Genomic DNA, 27,335 nt, shown 5'->3' on the forward strand with positions numbered 1-27,335 from the left:
TCTGATCGTCGTCGAGCCTCCATGCCGTCCGGTAGAAACAGCTTGATTGTAGACACTATGCAGCCGTGGGTGACTGCAACACACCCACAGAAGACGTGTTATTAATCACCCTCATGTCACGACCCATTCCTGCATTCAGAAAGTATTCAGATCCCTTGACTTGGTCCACATTTTGTTGCGTTACAGCCTTATTCTAAAATTGATTATATTGTTATTTTCTCATCAATCTATACGATACTCCATAATGACAAAGTAAAAACAGGTAATTAGAAATGTTTGCAGATATATATAAAAAATAATAATAATATGTAAGTGTAAACAAAATTAAAAAACAGGGCAAAACAAGCTCACATTAGTCTCTGACAAGGCAAGATGAACAAGGCATCCACAAGTCACATTCAATAAGAATCAATTGGCACATCATTAACCTTGATGTCCAAGAAAATTGTAGACCACAAGTCTGGTTCATCCTTGGGAGCAATTTCCAAACGCCTGAAGGTACCACGTTCATCTGTACAAACAATAGTACGTAAGTATAAACACCATGGGATCACGCAGCCGTCATACCGCTCAAGAAAGAGACGGGTTCTGTCTCCTAGAGATGAACGTACTTTGATGGGAAAAATGCAAATCAATCCCAGAACAACAGCAAAGGACCTTGTGAAGATGCTGGAGGAAACAGGTACAAAAGTATCTATATCCACAGTAAAACAAGTCCTATAAATCGACATAACCTGAAAGGCCGCTCAGCAAGGAAGAAGCAACTGCTCCAAAACCACCATAAAAAAAAAACGACAACGGTTTGCAACTGCACATGGGGACAAAGACCGTACTTTTAGGAGAAATGTCCTCTGGTCTGATGAAACAAAAATAGAACTGTTTGGCCATAATGACCATCGTTATGTTTGGTGGGAAAAGGGGGAGGCTTGCAAGCCGAAGAACACCATCCCAACTGTGAAGCACGGGGGTGGCAGCATCATGTTGTGGGGGTGCTTTTCTGCAAGAGGGACTGGTGCACTTCACAAAATAGATGGCATCATGAGGCAGGAAAATGATGTGGATATATTGAAGCAAAATCTCAAGACATCAGTCAGGAAGTTAAAGCTTGGTCACAAATGGGTCTTCCAAATGGACAATGACCCAAAGCATACTTCCAAAGTTGTGGCAAAATGGCTTAATAAGGACAACAAAGTCAAGGTATTGGAGTGGCCATCACAAAGCCCTGACCTCAATCCTATAGAAAATTTGTGGGCAGAACTGAAAAAGCGTGTGCGAGCAAGGAGGCCTACAAACCTGACTCAGTTACACCAGCTCTGTCAGGAGGAATGGGCCAAAATTCACCCAACTTATTGTGGGAAGCTTGTGGAAGGCTACCCGAAATGTTTGACCCAAGTTAAACAATTTAAAGGCAATGCTACCAAATATGACTTGTGTATGTCGACTTCTGACCCACTGGGAATGTGATGAAAGAAATATAAGGTGAATTAAATCATTCTCTCTAATATTATTCTGCCATTTCACATTCTTAAAATAAAGTGGTGATCCTAACTGACCTAAGACAGGGAATATTTACTCGGATTAAATGTCAGGAATTGTCAAAAACTGAGTTTAAATGTATTTAGCTAAGGTGTATGTAAACTTCCGACTTCAACTGTATACATGTTGGGTTTTGCTAATTTATTCATAGTGGAGAAACAACCACACTGATGCAGACTTCACTCGTCAGTTACCAAGAAGCTGTGACGAAATAGTGTAGGCTTGGGCAATATACTGTTTAAACCATACACCGGGGTATTTCAAAATTGACAATACCGTTTAAAAAAATAAATACATTTGAGGCAGTGTGCATGCTACAGAACTGCTTATAACTACGAAGTGTAACAATAAGAAATCTAAGAAGTGTCAAATTATATCCAGCTAAGGGCTCCTGCTATGCATGTGGTTTGCTAACTTGCTAGCCAAATGGCTAGATATTAATGTCAAGCTTCTTGGTCACAGCAGAGACATTCAACCCCCTCCTGGATCAAGATCCCCGTTGCCAAAATAGCATCCCGTGTGTGCACATTCGGTAATATCGTATACCCCGGAATGGTCCAGAAACAGTATGGAAATCTGGATAGCACCAAAAACCTAATATAGTGTAGTTGAGTTGCTAAGAAGCTATTGTTGCATCATGAAGAAGCCATTTCATAAGTTCTCGTTTCAACAAGGCTGCAATCAGACACTACTGCAGTCTGTCAACTCTCCAAAACACTCCTCTCCTCAGAGAGCACGCGTGTACACACACCCTGGACTCCCTGCCAAGATGCTTACATCATGGCCTAACCGTGCATTTTAAAATGGCCAGCAGCATAACACACACCAAAAAAAAGTGTTAAATCAAAAAGTATTTTATATTTGAGATTCTTCAAAGTAGCCATCCTTTGCATTTGACAGCTTTGCACACACTTGGCATTCTCTCAACCAGATTCACCTGGAATGCTTTTCCAATAGTCTTGAAGGAGTTCTCACATATGCTGAGAACTTGTTGGCTGCTTTTCCTTCACTCTGCAGTCCAACTCATCCCAAACCATCTCAATTAAGTTGAGGTCAGGGGATTGTGGAGGCTGGTAACTAATGAACTTATCCTCTGCAGAGGTAACTCTGGGTCTTCCTTTCCTGTAGCTGTCCTCATGAGAGCCAGTTTCATCATAGCGCTTGATGGTTTTTGTGACTGCACTTGAAGAAATGTTCATTATGATCATTACTTTAAAGACATGAAGGTCAGTCAATCCAAAAAAGTTCAAGAACTGAACGTTTCTTTAAGTGCAGTCACAAAAACCAAGCACTATGATGAAACTGGCTCTCATTTCTCTTCGCTTATTTGAGCTGTTCTTGCCATAATATGAACACCAGCCAAGACTTACTGGGGCTGAAAGACTGACCTGAATGTGTGTGTGTGGGGGGGGGGGGGGGGGGGCTCCCATCCAGACACCTAAACATTCTAGTGGGCTCCCGTCCAGACACCTAAACATTCTAGTGGGCTCCCGTCCAGACCCCTAAACATTCTAGTGGGCTCCCGTCCAGACCCCTAAACATTCTAGTGGGCTCCCGTCCAGACCCCTAAACATTCTAGTGGGGTCCCGTCCAGACATCTAAACATTCTAGTGGGCTCCCGTCCAGACCCCTAAACATTCTAGTGGGCTCCCGTCCAGACATCTAAACAGTCTAGTGGGCTCCCGTCCAGACATCTAAACAGTCTAGTGGGCTCCCGTCCAGACATCTAAACAGTCTAGTGGGCTCCCGTCCAGACACCTAAACATTCTAGTGGGCTCCGGTCCAGACATCTAAACATTCTAGTGGGCTCCCGTCCAGACACCTAAACAGTCTAGTGGGCTCCCGTCCACAAACCTAAACAGTCTAGTGGGCTCCCGTCCACAAACCTAAACAGTCTAGTGGGCTCCCGTCCACAAACCTAAACAGTCTAGTGGGCTCCGGTCCAGACATCTAAACAGTCTAGTGGGCTCCCGTCCACAAACCTAAACAGTCTAGTGGGCTCCCGTCCACAAACCTAAACAGTCTAGTGGGCTCCCGTCCAGACATCTAAACAGTCTAGTGGGCTCCCGTCCAGACATCTAAACAGTCTAGTGGGCTCCCGTCCAGACATCTAAACAGTCTAGTGGGCTCCCGTCCAGACCCCTAAACATTCTAGTGGGCTCCCGTCCAGACCCCTAAACATTCTAGTGGGCTCCCGTCCAGACCCCTAAACATTCTAGTGGGCTCCCGTCCAGACATCTAAACATTCTAGTGGGCTCCCGTCCAGACCCCTAAACATTCTAGTGGGCTCCCGTCCAGACCCATAAACATTCTAGTGGGCTCCCGTCCAGACACCTAAACATTCTAGTGGGCTCCGGTCCAGACACCTAAACATTCTAGTGGGCTCCCGTCCAGACCCCTAAACATTCTAGTGGGCTCCGGTCCAGACACCTAAACATTCTAGTGGGCTCCCGTCCAGACCCCTAAACATTCTAGTGGGCTCCCGTCCAGACACCTAAACATTCTAGTGGGCTCCCGTCCAGACACCTAAACATTCTAGTGGGCTCCCGTCCAGACACCTAAACATTCTAGTGGGCTCCCGTCCAGACACCTAAACATTCTAGTGGGCTCCGGTCCAGACATCTAAACATTCTAGTGGGCTCCCGTCCAGACACCTAAACAGTCTAGTGGGCTCCCGTCCACAAACCTAAACAGTCTAGTGGGCTCCCGTCCACAAACCTAAACAGTCTAGTGGGCTCCGGTCCAGACATCTAAACAGTCTAGTGGGCTCCCGTCCACAAACCTAAACAGTCTAGTGGGCTCCCGTCCACAAACCTAAACAGTCTAGTGGGCTCCCGTCCAGACATCTAAACAGTCTAGTGGGCTCCCGTCCAGACATCTAAACAGTCTAGTGGGCTCCCGTCCAGACATCTAAACAGTCTAGTGGGCTCCCGTCCACAAACCTAAACAGTCTAGTGGGCTCCCGTCCAGACACCTAAACATTCTAGTGGGCTCCCGTCCAGACACCTAAACATTCTAGTGGGCTCCGGTCCAGACATCTAAACATTCTAGTGGGCTCCCGTCCAGACATCTAAACATTCTAGTGGGCTCCGGTCCAGACATCTAAACATTCTAGTGGGCTCCGGTCCAGACACCTAAACATTCTAGTGGGCTCCGGTCCAGACACCTAAACATTCTAGTGGGCTCCGGTCCAGACATCTAAACATTCTAGTGGGCTCCCGTCCACAAACCTAAACAGTCTAGTGGGCTCCCGTCCAGACACCTAAACAGTCTAGTGGGCTCCCGTCCACAAACCTAAACAGTCTAGTGGGCTCCCGTCCACAAACCTAAACAGTCTAGTGGGCTCCGGTCCAGACATCTAAACAGTCTAGTGGGTTCCCGTCCACAAACCTAAACAGTCTAGTGGGCTCCCGTCCAGACATCTAAACAGTCTAGTGGGCTCCCGTCCAGACATCTAAACAGTCTAGTGGGCTCCCGTCCAGACATCTAAACAGTCTAGTGGGCTCCCGTCCAGACATCTAAACAGTCTAGTGGGCTCCCGTCCACAAACCTAAACAGTCTAGTGGGCTCCCGTCCACAAACCTAAACAGTCTAGTGGGCTCCCGTCCACAAACCTAAACAGTCTAGTGGGCTCCCGTCCACAAACCTAAACAGTCTAGTGGGCTCCCGTCCAGACATCTAAACAGTCTAGTGGGCTCCCGTCCACAAACCTAAACAGTCTATTGGGCTCCCGTCCAGACACCTAAACATTCTAGTGGGCTCCCGTCCAGACATCTAAACAGTCTAGTGGGCTCCCGTCCAGACATCTAAACAGTCTAGTGGGCTCCCGTCCAGACACCTAAACATTCTAGTGGGCTCCGGTCCAGACATCTAAACATTCTAGTGGGCTCCCGTCCAGACACCTAAACAGTCTAGTGGGCTCCCGTCCACAAACCTAAACAGTCTAGTGGGCTCCCGTCCACAAACCTAAACAGTCTAGTGGGCTCCCGTCCACAAACCTAAACAGTCTAGTGGGCTCCGGTCCAGACATCTAAACAGTCTAGTGGGCTCCCGTCCACAAACCTAAACAGTCTAGTGGGCTCCCGTCCACAAACCTAAACAGTCTAGTGGGCTCCCGTCCAGACATCTAAACAGTCTAGTGGGCTCCCGTCCAGACATCTAAACAGTCTAGTGGGCTCCCGTCCAGACATCTAAACAGTCTAGTGGGCTCCCGTCCAGACCCCTAAACATTCTAGTGGGCTCCCGTCCAGACCCCTAAACATTCTAGTGGGCTCCCGTCCAGACCCCTAAACATTCTAGTGGGCTCCCGTCCAGACATCTAAACATTCTAGTGGGCTCCCGTCCAGACCCCTAAACATTCTAGTGGGCTCCCGTCCAGACCCCTAAACATTCTAGTGGGCTCCCGTCCAGACACCTAAACATTCTAGTGGGCTCCGGTCCAGACACCTAAACATTCTAGTGGGCTCCCGTCCAGACCCCTAAACATTCTAGTGGGCTCCGGTCCAGACACCTAAACATTCTAGTGGGCTCCCGTCCAGACCCCTAAACATTCTAGTGGGCTCCCGTCCAGACACCTAAACATTCTAGTGGGCTCCCGTCCAGACACCTAAACATTCTAGTGGGCTCCCGTCCAGACACCTAAACATTCTAGTGGGCTCCCGTCCAGACACCTAAACATTCTAGTGGGCTCCGGTCCAGACATCTAAACATTCTAGTGGGCTCCCGTCCAGACACCTAAACAGTCTAGTGGGCTCCCGTCCACAAACCTAAACAGTCTAGTGGGCTCCCGTCCACAAACCTAAACAGTCTAGTGGGCTCCGGTCCAGACATCTAAACAGTCTAGTGGGCTCCCGTCCACAAACCTAAACAGTCTAGTGGGCTCCCGTCCACAAACCTAAACAGTCTAGTGGGCTCCCGTCCAGACATCTAAACAGTCTAGTGGGCTCCCGTCCAGACATCTAAACAGTCTAGTGGGCTCCCGTCCAGACATCTAAACAGTCTAGTGGGCTCCCGTCCACAAACCTAAACAGTCTAGTGGGCTCCCGTCCAGACACCTAAACATTCTAGTGGGCTCCCGTCCAGACACCTAAACATTCTAGTGGGCTCCGGTCCAGACATCTAAACATTCTAGTGGGCTCCCGTCCAGACATCTAAACATTCTAGTGGGCTCCGGTCCAGACATCTAAACATTCTAGTGGGCTCCGGTCCAGACACCTAAACATTCTAGTGGGCTCCGGTCCAGACACCTAAACATTCTAGTGGGCTCCGGTCCAGACATCTAAACATTCTAGTGGGCTCCCGTCCACAAACCTAAACAGTCTAGTGGGCTCCCGTCCAGACACCTAAACAGTCTAGTGGGCTCCCGTCCACAAACCTAAACAGTCTAGTGGGCTCCCGTCCACAAACCTAAACAGTCTAGTGGGCTCCGGTCCAGACATCTAAACAGTCTAGTGGGTTCCCGTCCACAAACCTAAACAGTCTAGTGGGCTCCCGTCCACAAACCTAAACAGTCTAGTGGGCTCCCGTCCAGACATCTAAACAGTCTAGTGGGCTCCCGTCCAGACATCTAAACAGTCTAGTGGGCTCCCGTCCAGACATCTAAACAGTCTAGTGGGCTCCCGTCCAGACATCTAAACAGTCTAGTGGGCTCCCGTCCACAAACCTAAACAGTCTAGTGGGCTCCCGTCCACAAACCTAAACAGTCTAGTGGGCTCCCGTCCACAAACCTAAACAGTCTAGTGGGCTCCCGTCCACAAACCTAAACAGTCTAGTGGGCTCCCGTCCAGACATCTAAACAGTCTAGTGGGCTCCCGTCCACAAACCTAAACAGTCTATTGGGCTCCCGTCCAGACACCTAAACATTCTAGTGGGCTCCCGTCCAGACATCTAAACAGTCTAGTGGGCTCCCGTCCACAAACCTAAACAGTCTAGTGGGCTCCCGTCCACAATCCTAAACAGTCTAGTGGGCTCCCGTCCACAAACCTAAACAGTCTAGTGGGCTCCCGTCCAGACACCTAAACAGTCTAGTGGGCTCCCGTCCAGACACCTAAACAGTCTAGTGGGCTCCCGTCCAGACACCTAAACATTCTAGTGGGCTCCCGTCCAGACACCTAAACATTCTAGTGGGCTCCCGTCCAGACACCTAAACATTCTAGTGGGCTCCCGTCCAGACATCTAAACATTCTAGTGGGCTCCGGTCCAGACACCTAAACAGTCTAGTGGGCTCCCGTCCACAAACCTAAACAGTCTAGTGGGCTCCGGTCCAGACACCTAAACATTCTAGTGGGCTCCCGTCCAGACCCCTAAACATTCTAGTGGGCTCCCGTCCAGACCCCTAAACAGTCTAGTGGGCTCCCGTCCACAAACCTAAATATTCTAGTGGGCTCCGGTCCAGACATCTAAACATTCTAGTGGGCTCCGGTCCAGACACCTAAACATTCTAGTGGGCTCCCGTCCAGACACCTAAACATTCTAGTGGGCTCCCGTCCAAACATCTAAACATTCTAGTGGGCTCCCGTCCAGACATCTAAACATTCTAGTGGGCTCCCGTCCAGACATTTTAGTTTAATGTGCAGAGCCTGGAAGCTTCACGTTCCCCAGAGTCAGATGAACAGTTGATACCATTTGTACGTCTCTGTGTCCAGTGTGAAGGAAGTTAGAGGTAGTTTCAAGAGCCGATGCTAACTAGCGTCAGCGCAATGACTGGAAGTCTATGGTTATCTGCTAGCATGCTAACCCTGAAGTATCCCTTTAAACAGTAAAAACACCTCATAGCTCAATCGGAAATTACCTTTAAAAACAACCCAAAGCCGACAAAGAGTGATCGGATTGAATCCTGCGTGGGACAAAAAAGCCGATGGCAAGTTCTATCACATCTCTACTGCCATCATTCCACAGTGCAAACTAACCTCAAAACCCACCCAATAATGGCTCCTTTCTCCTGAATTGTACACTCCAGTCACTCACTACTTCCCACAAATCTAAAATGATTGGATTGGTGGAGGAATAGAAAGGGGAGTTGTCACCTTTTCTTATACCAGTCATTTGGAATCAGTGAATGGAAGTGAACGAGTGCACACTTTGGGAGGAAGAACAGATAATTGGGATGCAACCCTTGTTGTGTACCATTGAGATGGGCGTACTTCAAATCAAATCAAATGTATTTATATAGCCCTTCGTACATCAGCTGATATCTCAAAGTGCTGTACAGAAACCCAGCCTAAAACCCCCAAACAGCAAGCAATGCAGTTGTAGTGGCACGTACTTGCACTATTGAATGCTTTTAGACTATACACACAAACTCCAGCACAGTAGGGGGCAGTATGCACCTTTTCAGTTTGTTTACAAAAAAGGCCCTGCCCATACTGTCACAGGAGAAGCCATAATTAGGGTGCTCTTTCCAACTCTGATGTGTACCCATATACTACACAACACACATACAAGTCAGAAGCTTACATACACCTTAGCCAAATAAATTTTAAAAACTCAGTTTTTCACAATTCCTGACATTTAATCCTAGTACCAATTCCCTGTCTTAGGTCAGTTAGGATCACCACTTTATTTTAAGTACGTAAAATGACAGAATAATAGTAGAGAGAATCATTTATTTCAGCTTTTATTTCTCATCACATTCCCAGTGGGTCAGAAGTTTACATACTCAATTAGTATTTGGTAACATTGCCTTCAAATTGTTTAACTTGGGTCAAACGTTTCAGGTAGCCTTCCACAAGCTTCTCACAATAAGTCACAAGCTTCCCACAATAAGTTGAGTGAATTTTGGCCCATTCCTCCTGACAGAGCTGGTCAGGTTTGAAGGCCTTACTCGCACACGCTTTTTTCATTTTGCCACAACTTTGGAAGCATGCTTGGGGTCATTGTCCAAATTGGAAGACCCATTTGTGACCAAGCTTTAACTTCCTGACTGATGTCTTGAGATGTTGGTTCAATATATTCACATAATTTTCCATCCTCATGATGACATCTATTTTGTGAAGTGCACCAGTCCCTCCTGCAGCAAAGCACCCCCACAACATGATGCTGCCACCCCCGTGCTTCGCGGTTGGGATGGTGTTCTTCGGCTTGCAAGCATCCTCCTTTTTCCTCCGAACATAACAATGGTCATTATGGCCAAACAGTTCCATTTTTGTTTCATCAGACCAGAGGTCATTTCTCCAAAAAGTACAATCTTTGTCCCCATGTGCAGTTGCAAACTGTAGTCTGGCTTTTTTATGGCGGTTTTGGAGCAGTGACTTCTTCCTTACTGAGCGGCCTTTCAGGTTATGTCGATTTATAGGACTCATTTTTACTGTGAATGTAGATACTTTTGTACCTGTTTTCCTCCAGCATCTTCACAAGGTCCTTTGCTGTTGTTCTGGGATTGATTTTCACTTTTCCACCAAAGTACGTTCATCTCTAGGAGACAGAACGCATCTCCTTCCTGAGCGGTATGATGGCTGCGTAGTCCCATGGTGTTTATACTTGCGTACTATTGTTTGTACAGATGAACGTGGTACCTTCAGGCATTTGAAAATTGCTCCCAAGGATGAACCAGACTTTCTTTTGATTTTCTCATGATGAGTTTGTTATTTGAAGTAGGCCTTGAAATACATCCAAAGGCGCACCTCTAATTGACTCAAATGATGTCAATTAGCTTTAGAAGCTTCTGATAGGCTATGACATTTTCCAAGCTGTTTAAAGGCACAGTCAATTTAGTGTATGCAAACTTGTGAACCACTGGAATTATGATACAGTGAATTATAAGTGAAATAATCTGTCTGTAAACATTTGTTGGAAAAACGACTTGTGTCATTCACAAAGCAGATGTCCTAACCGACTTGCAAAAACTATAGTTTGTTAACAAGAAATGTGTGTAGTGGTTGAAAAACGAGTTTTAATGACTCCAACCTAAGGGTATGTAAACTTTCGACTTCAACTGTATAGCGGACATCATCGTTGTGTGTGTGTGTGTACCTTTACGGGTGTTCTCTGTGACGTCCACACCAAACTGGATGAAGTCACCAGAGAGGACCTCACAGGGAGGACTCTCCTCGGACCCCCGGCTCAGACGCTGGCTGTTGATGAACGTCCCGTTACTGCTCTTAGTGTCCTGCAGGTAGAACTGAAACAATGAGGAATACAGAGTTACAATACAATAGAACAAGTTACAATACTGTATTCTAACTGCCAGGGACCTTGTAACTGCCAGGGAATTGCCAGGGACCTTATGATACGATATTATCACGATACTTTGGTGCCGATACAATACGCATTGCGATTTTCACAATTCTATGTGCATTGCGATGTTCCAAACACACACCATAGGTCTGCTGCAGAGGGACAAGAGAGCCATGAGAACACACATTTGGAAATATACTGAACAAAAATATAAATGCAACATGCAAAAACTTGAAAGAATTTACTGAGTTACAGTTCATATAAAGAAATCCGTCAACTGAAATAAATTCAGCCGGCCTTGGTGAGGCCGGTTGGACATACTGCCAAATTCTATAAAAATGACATTGGAGGCAGCTTGCGGTAGAGAAATATAAATGCAATTCTCCGGCCACAGCTCTGGTGGATATTCCTGCAGTCAGCCGGCCACAGCTCTGGTGGATATTCCTGCAGTCAGCCGGCCACAGCTCTGGTGGATATTCCTGCAGTCAGCCGGCCACAGCTCTGGTGGATATTCCTGCAGTCAGCCGGCCACAGCTCTGGTGGATATTCCTGCAGTCAGCCGGCCACAGCTCTGGTGGATATTCCTGCAGTCAGCCGGCCACAGCTCTGGTGGATATTCCTGCAGTCAGCCGGCCACAGCTCTGGTGGATATTCCTGCAGTCAGCCGGCCACAGCTCTGGTGGATATTCCTGCAGTCAGCCGGCCACAGCTCTGGTGGATATTCCTGCAGTCAGCCGGCCACAGCTCTGGTGGATATTCCTGCAGTCAGCCGGCCACAGCTCTGGTGGATATTCCTGCAGTCAGCCGGCCACAGCTCTGGTGGATATTCCTGCAGTCAGCCGGCCACAGCTCTGGTGGATATTCCTGCAGTCAGCCGGCCACAGCTCTGGTGGATATTCCTGCAGTCAGCCGGCCACAGCTCTGGTGGATATTCCTGCAGTCAGCCGGCCACAGCTCTGGTGGATATTCCTGCAGTCAGCCGGCCACAGCTCTGGTGGATATTCCTGCAGTCAGCCGGCCACAGCTCTGGTGGATATTCCTGCAGTCAGCCGGCCACAGCTCTGGTGGATATTCCTGCAGTCAGCCGGCCACAGCTCTGGTGGATATTCCTGCAGTCAGCCGGCCACAGCTCTGGTGGATATTCCTGCAGTCAGCCGGCCACAGCTCTGGTGGATATTCCTGCAGTCAGCCGGCCACAGCTCTGGTGGATATTCCTGCAGTCAGCCGGCCACAGCTCTGGTGGATATTCCTGCAGTCAGCCGGCCACAGCTCTGGTGGATATTCCTGCAGTCAGCCGGCCACAGCTCTGGTGGATATTCCTGCAGTCAGCCGGCCACAGCTCTGGTGGATATTCCTGCAGTCAGCCGGCCACAGCTCTGGTGGATATTCCTGCAGTCAGCCGGCCACAGCTCTGGTGGATATTCCTGCAGTCAGCATGCCATTGGCATTGTGTTGACAAAACCACACATTTTAGAGTGACCTTTTTCCCCGCAGCACGAGGTGCACATGTTTAATGATCATGCTGTGTTATCAGCTTCTTGATAATCCATCCAACTGACAGGAGTGGCATATCTTGGCAAAGGACAAATGCTTTGGGATGTAAACAAATGTGCACAAAATGAGAAAAGCTTTTGGAACATTGAGAACTTTTATTTCAGCTCATGAAACATGGGACCAACACTTTACATGTTGTGTTTCTATTTTTGTTCAGTGTGGATGGGCTCTGATATGTTCAGTGGTCAGGGAAGATGGGGGCGTTACGACTGATGTTCAGTGGTCAGGGAAGATGGGGCGTTACGGCTGATGTTCAGTGGTCAGGGAAGATGGGGGCGTTACGACTGATGTTCAGGTCAGGGAAGATGGGGGCGTTACGACTGATGTTCAGGTCAGGGAAGATGGGGGCGTTACGACTGATGTTCAGTGGTCAGGGAAGATGGGGCGTTACGGCTGATGTTCAGTGGTCAGGGAAGATGGGGGCGTTACGACTGATGTTCAGTGGTCAGGGAAGATGGGGCGTTACGACTGATGTTCAGTGGTCAGGGAAGATGGGGGCGTTACGACTGATGTTCAGTGGTCAGGGAAGATGGGGGCGTTACGACTGATGTTCAGTGGTCAGGGAAGATGGGGCGTTACGACTGATGTTCAGTGGTCAGGGAAGATGGGGGCGTTACGGCTGATGTTCAGGTCAGGGAAGATGGGGCGTTACGACTGATGTTCAGTGGTCAGGGAAGATGGGGCGTTACGACTGATGTTCAGTGGTCAGGGAAGATGGGGCGTTACGGCTGATGTTCAGGTCAGGGAAGATGGGGGCGTTACGACTGATGTTCAGTGGTCAGGGAAGATGGGGCGTTACGACTGATGTTCAGTGGTCAGGGAAGATGGGGGCGTTACGACTGATGTTCAGTGGTCAGGGAAGATGGGGCGTTACGACTGATGTTCAGGTCAGGGAAGATGGGGGCGTTACGACTGATGTTCAGTGGTCAGGGAAGATGGGGCGTTACGACTGATGTTCAGTGGTCAGGGAAGATGGGACGTTACGACTGATGTTCAGTGGTCAGGGAAGATGGGGCGTTACGACTGATGTTCAGGTCAGGGAAGATGGGGCGTTACGGCTGATGTTCAGTGGTCAGGGAAGATGGGGGCGTTACGACTGATGTTCAGGTCAGGGAAGATGGGGCGTTACGGCTGATGTTCAGTGGTCAGGGAAGATGGGGGCGTTACGACTGATGTTCAGGTCAGGGAAGATGGGGCGTTACGACTGATGTTCAGTGGTCAGGGAAGATGGGGCGTTACGACTGATGTTCAGTGGTCAGGGAAGATGGGGGCGTTACGGCTGATGTTCAGTGGTCAGGGAAGATGGGGCGTTACGACTGATGTTCAGTGGTCAGGGAAGATGGGGCGTTACGACTGATGTTCAGTGGTCAGGGAAGATGGGGCGTTACGACTGATGTTCAGTGGTCAGGGAAGATGGGACGTTACGACTGATGTTCAGTGGTCAGGGAAGATGGGGCGTTACGACTGATGTTCAGTGGTCAGGGAAGATGGGGCGTTACGACTGATGTTCAGGTCAGGGAAGATGGGGCGTTACGACTGATGTTCAGGTCAGGGAAGATGGGACGTTACGGCTGATGTTCAGTGGTCAGGGAAGATGGGACGTTACGACTGATGTTCAGTGGTCAGGGAAGATGGGGGCGTTACGACTGATGTTCAGGTCAGGGAAGATGGGGCGTTACGACTGATGTTCAGTGGTCAGGGAAGATGGGGCGTTACGACTGATGTTCAGTGGTCAGGGAAGATGGGGCGTTACGACTGATGTTCAGTGGTCAGGGAAGATGGGACGTTACGACTGATGTTCAGTGGTCAGGGAAGATGGGGGCGTTACGACTGATGTTCAGGTCAGGGAAGATGGGGCGTTACGACTGATGTTCAGTGGTCAGGGAAGATGGGACGTTACGACTGATGTTCAGTGGTCAGGGAAGATGGGACGTTACGGCTGATGTTCAGGTCAGGGAAGATGGGGCGTTACGACTGATGTTCAGGTCAGGGAAGATGGGGCGTTACGACTGATGTTCAGTGGTCAGGGAAGATGGGGACGTTACGACTGATGTTCAGTGGTCAGGGAAGATGGGGGCGTTACGACTGATGTTCAGTGGTCAGGGAAGATGGGACGTTACGACTGATGTTCAGTGGTCAGGGAAGATGGGGGCGTTACGACTGATGTTCAGTGGTCAGGGAAGATGGGACGTTACGACTGATGTTCAGTGGTCAGGGAAGATGGGGGCGTTACGGCTGATGTTCAGTGGTCAGGGAAGATGGGGGCGTTACGACTGATGTTCAGTGGTCAGGGAAGATGGGGGCGTTACGACTGATGTTCAGTGGTCAGGGAAGATGGGGCGTTACGACTGATGTTCAGTGGTCAGGGAAGATGGGGCGTTACGACTGATGTTCAGTGGTCAGGGAAGATGGGGCGTTACGACTGATGTTCAGTGGTCAGGGAAGATGGGGCGTTACGACTGATGTTCAGTGGTCAGGGAAGATGGGGGCGTTACGACTGATGTTCAGTGGTCAGGGAAGATGGGGCGTTACGGCTGATGTTCAGGTCAGGGAAGATGGGGGCGTTACGGCTGATGTTCAGGTCAGGGAAGATGGGGGCGTTACGGCTGATGTTCAGTGGTCAGGGAAGATGGGGGCGTTACGGCTGATGTTCAGTGGTCAGGGAAGATGGGGCGTTACGACTGATGTTCAGGTCAGGGAAGATGGGGGCGTTACGGCTGATGTTCAGTGGTCAGGGAAGATGGGGGCGTTACGGCTGATGTTCAGTGGTCAGGGAAGATGGGGGCGTTACGGCTGATGTTCAGGTCAGGGAAGATGGGGGCGTTACGGCTGATGTTCAGGTCAGGGAAGATGGGACGTTACGACTGATGTTCAGTGGTCAGGGAAGATGGGGCGTTACGGCTGATGTTCAGGTCAGGGAAGATGGGGCGTTACGGCTGATGTTCAGTGGTCAGGGAAGATGGGGCGTTACGACTGATGTTCAGTGGTCAGGGAAGATGGGGCGTTACGACTGATGTTCAGTGGTCAGGGAAGATGGGGCGTTACGGCTGATGTTCAGTGGTCAGGGAAGATGGGGGCGTTACGGCTGATGTTCAGTGGTCAGGGAAGATGGGGCGTTACGGCTGATGTTCAGGTCAGGGAAGATGGGGCGTTACGACTGATGTTCAGTGGTCAGGGAAGATGGGGGCGTTACGACTGATGTTCAGTGGTCAGGGAAGATGGGGGCGTTACGACTGATGTTCAGGTCAGGGAAGATGGGGGCGTTACGACTGATGTTCAGTGGTCAGGGAAGATGGGGGCGTTACGACTGATGTTCAGTGGTCAGGGAAGATGGGGCGTTACGACTGATGTTCAGTGGTCAGGGAAGATGGGGCGTTACGACTGATGTTCAGTGGTCAGGGAAGATGGGGCGTTACGACTGATGTTCAGTGGTCAGGGAAGATGGGGCGTTACGACTGATGTTCAGTGGTCAGGGAAGATGGGGGCGTTACGACTGATGTTCAGTGGTCAGGGAAGATGGGGCGTTACGACTGATGTTCAGTGGTCAGGGAAGATGGGGCGTTACGACTGATGTTCAGTGGTCAGGGAAGATGGGGCGTTACGACTGATGTTCAGTGGTCAGGGAAGATGGGGGCGTTACGGCTGATGTTCAGTGGTCAGGGAAGATGGGGCGTTACGACTGATGTTCAGTGGTCAGGGAAGATGGGGCGTTACGACTGATGTTCAGTGGTCAGGGAAGATGGGGCGGTACGGCTGATGTTCAGTGGTCAGGGAAGATGGGGCGTTACGACTGATGTTCAGTGGTCAGGGAAGATGGGGCGTTACGACTGATGTTCAGTGGTCAGGGAAGATGGGGCGTTACGACTGATGTTCAGTGGTCAGGGAAGATGGGGCGTTACGGCTGATGTTCAGTGGTCAGGGAAGATGGGGCGTTACGACTGATGTTCAGTGGTCAGGGAAGATGGGGCGTTACGACTGATGTTCAGTGGTCAGGGAAGATGGGGGCGTTACGACTGATGTTCAGTGGTCAGGGAAGATGGGGCGTTACGACTGATGTTCAGGTCAGGGAAGATGGGGCGTTACGACTGATGTTCAGTGGTCAGGGAAGATGGGGCGTTACGACTGATGTTCAGTGGTCAGGGAAGATGGGGGCGTTACGACTGATGTTCAGTGGTCAGGGAAGATGGGGGCGTTACGACTGATGTTCAGTGGTCAGGGAAGATGGGGCGTTACGGCTGATGTTCAGTGGTCAGGGAAGATGGGGCGGTACGGCTGATGTTCAGTGGTCAGGGAAGATGGGGGCGTTACGACTGATGTTCAGGTCAGGGAAGATGGGGGCGTTACGACTGATGTTCAGTGGTCAGGGAAGATGGGGGCGTTACGACTGATGTTCAGTGGTCAGGGAAGATGGGGCGTTACGACTGATGTTCAGTGGTCAGGGAAGATGGGGGCGTTACGGCTGATGTTCAGTGGTCAGGGAAGATGGGGGCGTTACGACTGATGTTCAGTGGTCAGGGAAGATGGGGCGTTACGACTGATGTTCAGTGGTCAGGGAAGATGGGGCGTTACGACTGATGTTCAGTGGTCAGGGAAGATGGGGGCGTTACGACTGATGTTCAGTGGTCAGGGAAGATGGGGCGTTACGACTGATGTTCAGGTCAGGGAAGATGGGGCGTTACGACTGATGTTCAGTGGTCAGGGAAGATGGGGCGTTACGACTGATGTTCAGGTCAGGGAAGATGGGGGCGTTACGACTGATGTTCAGTGGTCAGGGAAGATGGGGGCGTTACGACTGATGTTCAGTGGTCAGGGAAGATGGGGCGTTACGGCTGATGTTCAGTGGTCAGGGAAGATGGGGCGTTACGACTGATGTTCAGTGGTCAGGGAAGATGGGGCGTTACGACTGATGTTCAGTGGTCAGGGAAGATGGGGGCGTTACGACTGATGTTCAGTGGTCAGGGAAGATGGGGGCGTTACGACTGATGTTCAGTGGTCAGGGAAGATGGGGGCGTTACGACTGATGTTCAGTGGTCAGGGAAGATGGGGGCGGTACGGCTGATGTTCAGTGGTCAGGGAAGATGGGGCGTTACGACTGATGTTCAGTGGTCAGGGAAGATGGGGCGTTACGACTGATGTTCAGTGGTCAGGGAAGATGGGGGCGTTACGACTGATGTTCAGTGGTCAGGGAAGATGGGGGCGTTACGACTGATGTTCAGTGGTCAGGGAAGATGGGGGCGTTACGACTGATGTTCAGTGGTCAGGGAAGATGGGGGCGTTACGACTGATGTTCAGTGGTCAGGGAAGATGGGGCGTTACGACTGATGTTCAGTGGTCAGGGAAGATGGGGCGTTACGACTGATGTTCAGTGGTCAGGGAAGATGGGGCGTTACGGCTGATGTTCAGGTCAGGGAAGATGGGGCGTTACGACTGATGTTCAGTGGTCAGGGAAGATGGGGCGTTACGACTGATGTTCAGTGGTCAGGGAAGATGGGGGCGTTACGACTGATGTTCAGTGGTCAGGGAAGATGGGGGCGTTACGGCTGATGTTCAGTGGTCAGGGAAGATGGGGGCGTTACGGCTGATGTTCAGTGGTCAGGGAAGATGGGGCGTTACGGCTGATGTTCAGGTCAGGGAAGATGGGGCGTTACGACTGATGTTCAGGTCAGGGAAGATGGGGCGTTACGACTGATGTTCAGTGGTCAGGGAAGATGGGGGCGTTACGACTGATGTTCAGTGGTCAGGGAAGATGGGGGCGTTACGACTGATGTTCAGTGGTCAGGGAAGATGGGGCGTTACGACTGATGTTCAGTGGTCAGGGAAGATGGGGGCGTTACGACTGATGTTCAGTGGTCAGGGAAGATGGGGGCGTTACGACTGATGTTCAGTGGTCAGGGAAGATGGGGCGTTACGACTGATGTTCAGTGGTCAGGGAAGATGGGGGCGTTACGACTGATGTTCAGTGGTCAGGGAAGATGGGGCGTTACGACTGATGTTCAGGTCAGGGAAGATGGGGGCGTTACGACTGATGTTCAGTGGTCAGGGAAGATGGGGGCGTTACGACTGATGTTCAGTGGTCAGGGAAGATGGGGCGTTACGACTGATGTTCAGTGGTCAGGGAAGATGGGGGCGTTACGACTGATGTTCAGTGGTCAGGGAAGATGGGGGCGTTACGACTGATGTTCAGTGGTCAGGGAAGATGGGGGCGTTACGACTGATGTTCAGTGGTCAGGGAAGATGGGGGCGTTACGACTGATGTTCAGTGGTCAGGGAAGATAGGACGGACACCCGCTGCTTTATCAGCACGATCTGGTTTGTCCTTCAAGCAGCGAGAGGGGGGGGTGTAGTGTATTAGTACCAGCAGGAAGAACCGGACTGCATTTCAAGTAAGGGGTGTGTCTGTCTATATTCAACTCCAGACGCTGCCTGCTGCACCTATAACGCTGGTCTAACTAAGACGTTCAGAGAGGCCTGGTTATTAGCAACAGGAAGCACAACATGACACATAGACACCTAGCTTATAAAACAGCCATTTAATTCTCCAGGGATTTGAGGGAGAGGACTGGTTACAGCACCTCCGAAATCAGTTTAGCAAACTTACTAGTTCATGATCTACTGTAGGCCTACTGATATGGAGTGGGTGGAGGACAGTAACTGGTTTGGTAAACATCCAGAGAAAACCCCACATTATCTGGCTGTCAAAATTTTAGTCACATTGAACCCCTGACACATGACCTAGTGCAACTGAAGTCTCAGGTAGGCTGGTGTGTGCCAACTGTGCTATACTGTACCCAGTCCAGGACTCACTGATCTGATGGGTTTCTCAGTTGAAAAGGAAGTCCAGTGAGATGAACCAATTCCAGCCCTCTAACTTTCCACTCACAACACTGCCCTGTGAAAGCAACCTAATAACATTAGTGCCTGACAACCCTTGATCACGTGCTGATTCTACTACAGAACTGGATTGATGTGGGTACATGAGAAAGGCCTTCGGGAGGTATGTAACGCATGTAGGGTGGGGTGTCGTCTTGAGTTGCCAATCTAGCAGGCGTTTGTTTTGTGCGGGTCTTGCATTAACAGTCTTTATCCAGGCTCACTAGCTTCCTGAGATGTCCTAGCAACTGTGGCCCAGGCAATTTGCAGTGGTATTCAAAGACGGATTCACCAAAATGTGAACATTTTTAGTAAATGTATTTATTGGTTCCTATTCATTTTGATAAGAGATTTAAATGCAATTAACTTAAGGTCAATGGCTGATGACAAAAACCTATATTTACAGTTAAGGTCATTACATTACATTTGGGGTGTGGTCACAAGAAATTATTGGGGGGGGATGCACTACTTTAGACCAGAGCCCTATGGCATTCTATTCCCTATATAGTGCACTACTTTTGACTGGATCCCTATTCCCTATATAGTGCACTACTTTTGACCAGAGCCCTATTCCCTATATAGTGCACTACTTTTGACCAGAGCCCTATTCCCTATATAGTGCACCACTTTTGACCAGAGCCCTATTCCCTATATAGTGCACCACTTTTGACCAGAGCCCTATTCCCTATATAGTGCACCACTTTTGACCAGAGCCCTATTCCCTATATAGTGCACTACTTTTGACCAGAGCCCTATTCCCTATATAGTGCACTACTTTTGACCAGAGCCCTACGGGGAATAGAGTTCCATTTGGGAAGCAGACTATAACCTACCCTGGATGCCCAAAATATTATGTCCCACATTATTTATTCTTTAGGTGGGCAGAGTTTGGCACACACGAAGCCGGTGACTGATGTGGTAAACTCCTCAACGTCATCGGATGGATCCCGGAACATATTCCAGTCTGCACTAGCGAAACAGTCCTGTACAGTGGCTTGCGAAAGTATGTGAATACCCCCATTCACATTTTTCCTATTTTCTTGCCTTACAACCTGGAATTAAAATAGATTTTGGGGGGGGGGGTTGTATCATTTGATTGACACAACATGCCTACCATTTTGAAGATGCAAAATATTTTTGTGAAACAAACACAAAAAAAATGAAAACTTGAGTGTGCTTAACAATTCAGCCCCCCAAAGTCAATACTTTGTAGAGCCACCTTTTGCAGCAATTACAGCTGCAAGTCTCTTGGGGTATGTCTCTATAAGCTTGGCACATCTAGCCACTGGGATTTGTATGCGTTTCTGTGTGTGGAGTGAAGGTGATTTAGAGTTGTGACCTGTGCAACATGCTGGTAGAAATGAGGTAAAATAGATTTCAGTTTCCCTACATAAAAGTCCCCGGCCACTAGGAGAACCACCTCTGGGTGAGCATTCTCTTGCTTGCTTATGGTCCTCTACAGCTCGTTGAGTGTGGTCTTAGTACCAGCATCGGTTTGTGGTGGTAAATAGACAGCTATGAAAAATATAGATAAACTCATGGTAAATATATTGAACAAATATATAAAATCGTAACATGCAAAAATGTCAAAGTCAAGGTATTGGAGTGGCTATCACAAAGCCCTGACCTCAATCCTATAGAAAATTTGTGGGCAGAAGTGAAAAAGCGTGTGCGAGCAAGGAGGCCTACAAACCTGACTCAGTTACACCAGCTCTGTCAGGAGGAATGGGCCAAAATTCACCCAACTTATTGTGGGAAGCTTGTGGAAGGCTACCCGAAATGTTTGACCCAAGTTCAACAATTTAAAGGCAATCCTACCAAATACTAATTGAGTATGTAAACTTCTGACCCACTGGGAATGTGATGAAAATAAAAGCTGAAATAAATCATTCTCTACTATTTCACATTCTTAAAATAAAGTGGTGATCCTAACTGACCTAAGACAGGGAATTTTTACTTGGATTAAATGTCAGGAATTGTGAAACACCAAATACATTTGAACTCGGTTTATGTAAACTTCCGACTTCAACTGTACATACAGCATCTACCTCAATTACCTCATACCCCTGCACATCCACTCAGTACTGTTACCCCGTGTACATAGCCATGTTACTACCTCGTACCCCTGCACATTGACTCAGTACTGGTACCCCGTGTATATAGCCAAGTTATTACCTCATACCCCTGCACATCCACTCAGTACTGGTACCCCGTGTACATAGCCATGTTACTACCTCGTACCCCTGCACATTGACTCAGTACTGGTACCCCGTGTATATAGCCATGTTATTACCTCAACCCCTGCACATTGACTCGGTACTGGTACCCCGTGTATATAGCCAAGTTATTACCTCATACCCCTGCACATCCACTCAATACTGGTACCCAGTGTATATAGCCATGTTACTACCTCGTACCCCTGCACATTGACTCAGTACTGGTACCCTGTGTATATAACCATGTTATTATTGTGTATTTATTATCACATGTTTACTTTCTATTCTTTTTCTCTGCATTGTTGGGACCTGTCAGTAAGCATTTCACTGTTAGTCAGACTATTGTTTACGAAGCATATGACAAATAAAATTTGATTTGAGACAAACAAGTAGACACAAATAGCACTGTCCTATAACCCTACACAAAACAGAACATCGACCAATGGTTTCATATTCCATCTCAGTACAGTCGCCATAGCTGGCTGTCATTGTGTGTCAACCCTGCAGCTATGATCCATTATTTCTCAAAAGGTAGCAGACTGACCATGGAGTTACCTGGTTTGCGGCTGATTACAAGCCTGTTCAACATGCCTGTCTGGCAGTGACTGTTCGTTCAGGCAGGAGAGACAGAGACAGAGAGAGAGAGAGAGAGAGCAGTCTGCAGCACCCGGCCTCATCCTACTAGAATCTGAAGACAAATGTCTGTTTACTGATGATCTGGTGCTTCTGTCCCCAACCAAGGAGGGCCTACAGCAGCACCTAGATCTTCTGCACAGATTCTGTCAGACCTGGGTCCTGGCAGTAAATCTCAGTAAAACCAAAATAATGGTATTCCAAAAAAGGTCCAGTTGCCAGGACAACAAATACAAATTCCATCTAGACAGCGTTTCCCTAGAGCACACAAAAACACGATATATACCTCGGCCTAAACATCAGCGCCACAGGTAACTTCCACAAAGCTGTGAACGATCTGAGAAAAAAGGCAAGAAAGGCCTTCTACGCCATCAAAAGGAACATACAATTTGACATACCAATTAGGATCTGGCTAAAAATACTTGAATCAGTTATAGTATCCATTGCCCTTTATGGTTGAGGTCTGGGGTCCGCTCACCAACCAAGAATTCACAAAACGGAACATTTTTTTACATTTTAGTCATTTAGCAGACGCTCTTATCCAGAGCGACTTACAGTAGAGTGCATACATTTTATTACATTTTACATACTGAGACAAGGATATCCCTACCGGCCAAACCCTCCCTAACCCGGACGACGCTATGCCAATTGTGCGTCGCCCCACGGACCTCCCGGTTGCGGCCGGCTGCGACAGAGCCTGGGCGTGAACCCAGAGACTCTGGTGGCACAGCTAGCACTGCGATGCAGTGCCCTAGACCACTGCGCCACCCGGGAGGAACAAACAGCAAATTGAGAATTCTGCAAAAATATCCTGTGTACAACATAAAACACCATATAATGCATGCTGAGCAGAACTAGGCCATTAACCAGTAATTATCAAAACACCAGAAAAGAGCGGTTAAATTCTACAACCAGCTAAAAGGAAGCGATTCCCAAACCTTCCATAACAAAGCCATCATCTACAGAGAGATGAATCTGGAGAAGGGTCCCCTAAGCAAGCTGGTCCTGGGGCTCTGTTCACAAACACAAACAGACCCCACAGAGCCCCAGGACAACAGCACAATTAGACCCAACCAAATCATGAGAAAACAAAAAGATAATTCTTTCCAATGTGTCAAGCAATTAACAAAAAAAACAGAGCAACCTAGAATGCTATTTGGGCCTAAACAGAGTACATAGTGGCAGGATACCTGACCACTGTGACTGACCCAAACTTAAGGAAATCTTTGACTATGTACAGACTCAGTGACCACAGCCTTGCTATTGAGAAAGACTGTCATAGTCATAGGCAGACCTGACGGGGAGGAAGGGGGGGGAGAGGAGGAGAGAGAGGGGAGAGGGGTGAAATTGAGGGAGACCACCATTTATTTATTTTATTTAACCTTTATTTAACTAGGCAAGTCGGTTAATTAAGAACAAATTCTCCACATCTTGTGGCGTACTGCATTAGCATCGAATAGCCCCAGCGATATGCAACTTTTCAGGGAAGTCAGGCACCAAAATACACAGGCAGTTAGGAAAGCTAAGGCTAGCTTTTTCAAACAGAAATATGCATCCTGTGGCACAAACTCCAAAAAGTTCTGGGACACTAAAGTCCATGGAGAATAAGAGCACCTCCTCCCAGCTGCCCACTGCACTGAGGTTGGAAACACAGTCACCACCAATAAATCCACAATAATTGAGAATTTCAATAAGCATTTTTCTACAGCTGGCCACCTGGCTACCACCTGGCTACCCCTACCCCGGTCAACAGCTCTGCATCCCCACACATCAACTTACCCAAACCTCCCACATTTCTCCTTCACCCAAATCCAGATAGCTGATGTTCTGAAAGAGTTTCTAAATCTGGACCCCTACAAATCAGCCGGGCTAGACAATCTGGAACTCTAAAATTATCCGCCACAATTGTTGCAACCCCTATTACTAGCCTGTTCAACCTCTCTTTCGTATCGTCTGAGATCCCCAAAGATTGGAAAGCTGCCACAGCATCAGCATCCCCCTCTTCAAAGGGGGAGACACTCTAGACCAAAACTGTTACAGACCTATATCTATCCTACCCTGCCTTTCTAAGGTCTTCGAAACGCAAGTTAACAAACAGATCACCGACCATTTCGAATCGTACCTTCTCCGCTATGCAATCTGGTTTCCGAGCTGGTCATGGGTGCACCTCAGCCACGCTCAAGGTCGTAAACGATATCATAACCGCCATCGATAAAAGACAATACTGTGCAGCCGTATTCATCGACCTGGCCAAGGCTTTCGACGCTGTCAATCACCACATTCTTATCGGCAGACTCAACAGCCTTGGTTTCTCAAATGACTGCCTCGCCTGGTTCACCAACTACTTCTCAGACAGAGTTCAGTGTGTCAAATCAGAGGGCCTGTTGTCCAGACCTCTGGCAGTCTCTATGGGGGTGCAACAGGGTTCAATCCTCGGGCCGACACTTTTCTCTGTATACATCAATGATGTCGCTCTTGCTGCTGGTGATTCTCTTATCCACCTCTACGCAGACGACACCATTCTGTATACTTCTGGCCCTTCTTTGGACACTGTGTTAACTAACCTCCAGACGAGCTTCAATGCCATACAACTCTCCTTCCGTGGCCTCCAACTGCTCTTAAATGCAAGTAAAACAAAATGCATGCTCTTCACCCGATCGCTGCCCGCACCTGCCCGCCCATCCAGCATCACTACTCTGGAAGGTTCTGACTTAGAATATGTGGACAACTACAAATACCTAGGTGTCTGGTTAGACTGTAAACTCTCCTTCCAGAATCACATTAAGCATTTCCAATCCAAAATTAAATCTAGAATCAGTTAACTATTTCGCAACAAAGCCTCCTTCACTCATGCTACCAAACATACCCTCGTAAAACTGACTATCCTACCGATCCTCGACGATGTCATTTACAAAATAGCCTCCAACACTCTACTCAGCAAATTGGATGCAGTCTATCACAGTGCCATCCGTTTTGTCACCAAAGCCCCAATACTACCCACCACTGCGAATGGTATGCTCTCGTTGCCAAACCCACTGGCTCCAGGTCATCTATAAGTCTTTGCTAGGTAAAGCCCCGCCTTATCTCAGCTCACTGGTCACCATAGCAGCACCCACCCGTAGCACACACTCCAGCAGGTACATTTCACCGGTCACCCCCAAAGCCTATTCCTCCTTTGGCTGCCTTTCCTTCCAGTTTTCTGCTGCTAATGACTGGAACGAATTGCAAAAATCACTGAAGCTGGAAACTCATATCTCCCTCACTAACTTTAAACATCAGCTGTCAGAGCAGCTCACAGATCATTGCACCTGTACATAGCACATTTGTAAAAAGCCCATCCAACTACCTCATCTCCATATTGTTTTCTTTTTTCACCCCAGTATCTCTACTTGCATATGTATCACTCTTGTGTTTAATAGCTCAATTGTAATTACTTCGCCACCACGGCCTATTTATTGCCTTACCTCCCTAATCTTACCTCATTTGCACACACTGTATATATATTTATTCTATTGTATTATTGACTGTATGTTTGTTTAACCCATACGTAACTCTGTGTTGTTGTTTGTGTTGCACTGCTTTGCTTTATCTTGGCCAGGTCGCAGTTGTAAATTATTACTTGTTCTCAACTGGCCTACCTGGTTAAATAAAGGTGACATTTTAAAAAATGTACAATGACCATGCTAGGTAAAAGCTGTACCATGCAAGGTAAAAGCTAGTAGTTAGCCGACTGGTTGACAGTCAGACTCACCTTGCCAGTCTTGTGATCAAACCAGACCAGGGCATGGTTCCGTGACAGAACCTTGCAGTCGAACGTCGCGTTGTTCTGAGCGGGTCGGCATCGCGCCACAGAGCGCCCGATCCTGACTGGCTCGTCCATGTAGACATGACGTTCCTGAAAAGGGTGTGAATTCGGACGGCAGGAGAAGATGGCCAGCGCTGAAGGCATTGATGATGGCTTGGGAGTGTTACTCCAACCAGAGACGAAAGACAAGGTTTCTTGATCCAGAATGACTAACTCAGTCTTAAATCCTCGGCTGTTGTGTTAATAAACCATGTAACCTGGCTATTCGCTGTCTGGCTGGCTCTTCTATTTTAAGTTAGGCACTGCTAGCTAGCCATTAATTTGGACGTTTTTTCTCCTTTTGATTCAGTAAAACCTCCTGTAATAATGTAAAAATTACAAAATAAACATGTATTTATGGTATCTTTCTACAGAGCTACATTACGTCCAGTGAATGACTCAATACGACTACGTACAGGCCACAATACAGTACAGCCAAAACCATTTGACGATAGCAACAGTAGCAATCTAGAAAATATTTTCCCACGCCCATCAAATTGTATAGCGAGAGAAGCTATATTATGCCGCGCAAGTTAGCGGCAGGCAGCTAATCTTTAGCCCATCGGATAAATCCAGATAGCTATATTACACAATCTGACCATCGCGCGGTTTCCTATCCCTGCTGATGATACGGTTAGCCATTGAAACACACCCGCTGACAATTGGACCGTGGTTTAATATGTCATCAATAAGTGTTTTTTTCCCCCCATAGAGGCTGAGTTAACATTAAGTTGTTTACCATACTCACTATGGACAGGTGCTAAAGAATGAGTATCTGAGGTTGTTTGCTAGCTAAATGTCTAACTAGCTAATGCAACCTCTAGCCACTCCCAATTTAGGAAGACTAGCAGGCTAATATTTAGTTTCAAGGCCCCAAACAGCAACAAATCCTTCTAATCGTGAAGCATAATGTTCCAAACAGGTTCAAAGACACGCCTTAAAACGAGTACGGTAGAGGTAAGTAGAGCTGGACAGGCCTAGTGCAATAACACTGTTAGTTATAAAAAGTAGCTAGCTACATGGCTAGTTAAGCTAACGCGCTAAGAACTTGTCATTTAGCTGGAATAGTAGTCGGGCCTCTTCGGGTGAATAGTCGTGATCAACTAGCTCTGGAACGGTTGTGTTACTTCAGGTAAACTTGTGTTATTTTTGACAAGCAACTCAAAACAAGTAGGCAATAAACTGGCCTCATTGCAAAAGTTCACGTTAGCCGAGTCGGAAAGAGTTACATAGGAAAGACTAGGTAGTTAGCTGACTGACAGAGCAGACTCGGAAAACGGAGACATGTTTGACTGCAGCATCACCTGTCCAGTAATCTTCTGAAGAGTCCCAAGAAGAAAAAAAAAAAACATGTGTTGCGTTGATGTTATAAATGTCAGTCGAAACACTATCGATCACAAAAAAGTTTGAATTAAAGCTTTCTTCAGTTGAACTGAACATTTCTAACAACTTGCCGTCCTCTGTAAGTATCCGCCGCCATACTCATAACAACATACACAAAACGACCG

The 27,335-nt window shown here is 48.2% G+C and overlaps 1 protein-coding gene across 1 annotated transcript; it reads right to left on the reverse strand.

Moving 5' to 3' along the window:
* On the reverse strand, window positions 1–27,335 carry LOC120020009 (sarcolemmal membrane-associated protein-like; the record flags this gene model as incomplete). The annotated part of the gene is made up of 3 exons (XM_038963434.1): window positions 25,735–27,335; window positions 10,507–10,654; window positions 1–73 (listed from the first exon to the last, which is right to left on the reverse strand). Coding segments are annotated over exons 1-3 (419 nt in total), but the record flags the coding sequence as incomplete, so codon positions are not given.

Source organism: Salvelinus namaycush, chromosome 2 (genome assembly GCF_016432855.1).
Source record: "Salvelinus namaycush isolate Seneca chromosome 2, SaNama_1.0, whole genome shotgun sequence".
NCBI classification, from domain to species: Eukaryota; Metazoa; Chordata; class Actinopteri; order Salmoniformes; family Salmonidae; genus Salvelinus; species Salvelinus namaycush.